Source organism: Cryptotermes secundus, unplaced genomic scaffold, assembly GCF_002891405.2.
Source record: "Cryptotermes secundus unplaced genomic scaffold, Csec_1.0 scaffold1395, whole genome shotgun sequence".
NCBI classification, from domain to species: domain Eukaryota; kingdom Metazoa; phylum Arthropoda; class Insecta; order Blattodea; family Kalotermitidae; genus Cryptotermes; species Cryptotermes secundus.
In genome coordinates, this window is record NW_019737101.1 from 184,145 (window position 1) to 185,812 (window position 1,668).

Genomic DNA, 1,668 nt, shown 5'->3' on the forward strand with positions numbered 1-1,668 from the left:
GCGGCCAGTTTTCGGTCCCTACGCCATTTCCTCGGTTCTCCGACCGGCATTATCGTGGCGTCTATTACGGGGACCTCTCGATGCTCCAGTACGGACTGCATCACTTCTGAGTGGGGCTCAATCTTCTCTGCGTCTGCCTCCGTCGCTTCTTGGCAGGCTATCGTCCTTATGTCGTTTTCGGCCGCTGACTCCTTGTGGCTGCCGTTCCCCCAGTTGTCTGTCATGGCGGCCATTTCTTCTCGCCATGCTTTCCAATCGCCCATCATCTGTTCATGTCTGGCTTCCGCCTTTTCTTCGCCAGCTCTCATTTTCTTCAGAAGGAGTTCCAACATCTGCTAAATTTCCATTTTTTTGTTGTTGTAGGACGCGTGTTAATGAAGGCGATGGACTGTGCCTTGAGCTGGTCTGCACTGTACAAGTCTGCCAAAATCAACATGTCGGCTACATTCTCTATCGACAGGTTCGTGCACAGTGCTTCTTCACACATGACTTTTAACCTCTCTAGTGCATACTTGTCGGCAGCAGCGAGCAAATCATCAGCCATCTTCTCAAGGTTGGTTGCTTTGCCAGTGTATATGAAGCGCAACATTTCACGCAGAACCTCATGATCTACATCTGTTATCTCAACCCGGTTATCTTTCCTTTCTTCCATCTCATGTTCGAACATGGCTGCAAACACAGGACTCCGAGCTGCTAATATCGCTTTATGGGCCTGGAACTCCCGTCCACTTACTGACAAGGTCACATCGCTGAACTTCTGGTTTTCAAACAGCAAGCCGAGGTCGTCTGAGAGACGGCGCTCTGGCGCTTTGAACTGTATCGCATTTGACTGTCCCGAGATGTTTACACTATCCCCTTCTACGCTCACCTTGCAAAATATTGTGAGCTTGTCATCGGGCAACAGACCGTTCGCTTCATCCAGCAGGAAGTCTCTTCGAATGAATTTCCTGCAGCCCCACTTTGTGCCTTGCACGAATCGGTATGCACGCTGGCTCTTTATAGCTTTGGTTTCTTCTCTTTTGGCATTTAGTATTGAAAGTTTGAACTTGGCTCTGACTTCTGACTTGTTACATGAGACTAGAAGCAGGTACAATGAGAGGTAGTCTTTGCTTTCTTCATCCAGACCCTTTGGATTCATCCGCAAACACCATTTGAGCTTATCTTTGGCCCCAGCAGAGAATGTGGATGACTTGAGAAATTCGCCCATTTCCTCACGACGGAAGCTGAAGTTGGTGATGGTCCACATATAGCTCAACTTTACCACTTTAACCTCATTGTAGCACCGGTTCTTTGCGACGGGCGTATTGACCTTGGGTGGAGGGGGCGAGGGCACACGGGACACGGCCATGCCAGCTGCGCTGCCCGAGCTAGCCGCTGAGGCCGCCCCACTGCTGCTACTGCTGCTGGTGTTCGAGGTGGCCCGCGGCGTCTGCTGCTGCGAGCACTCACTCACCACCGGCTGCATTTCCATTTTGTTGTTGTTGTAGGACGCGTGTTACAGTTCGAAGCCAATTCTGACACCAGTGTTACGTGCTGTGTGTGTCACGCAACAAATAAATCCACGTAGGTCTCAAATTCAGTAGTACCTTTATTGTTCTTCACTTGTACAGCCACACGCTTTACAGTCGTTAGCACTTGCAGTATTACAGTGACTGCTTACAGTAACTC

General features: G+C 50.0%; 1 protein-coding gene across 1 annotated transcript; it reads right to left on the bottom strand.

The window, feature by feature from the left end:
- Nucleotides 1–313: 313 nt before the first annotated feature.
- Nucleotides 314–1,464, bottom strand: LOC111870220 (protein roadkill). The gene has a single exon (XM_023862327.2). The coding sequence runs from the start codon at nt 1,346–1,348 to the stop codon at nt 314–316; it is 1,035 nt and encodes a 344-aa protein (XP_023718095.1). The 5' UTR covers nt 1,349–1,464.
- Between the last annotated feature and the right edge of the window lie 204 nt (nt 1,465–1,668).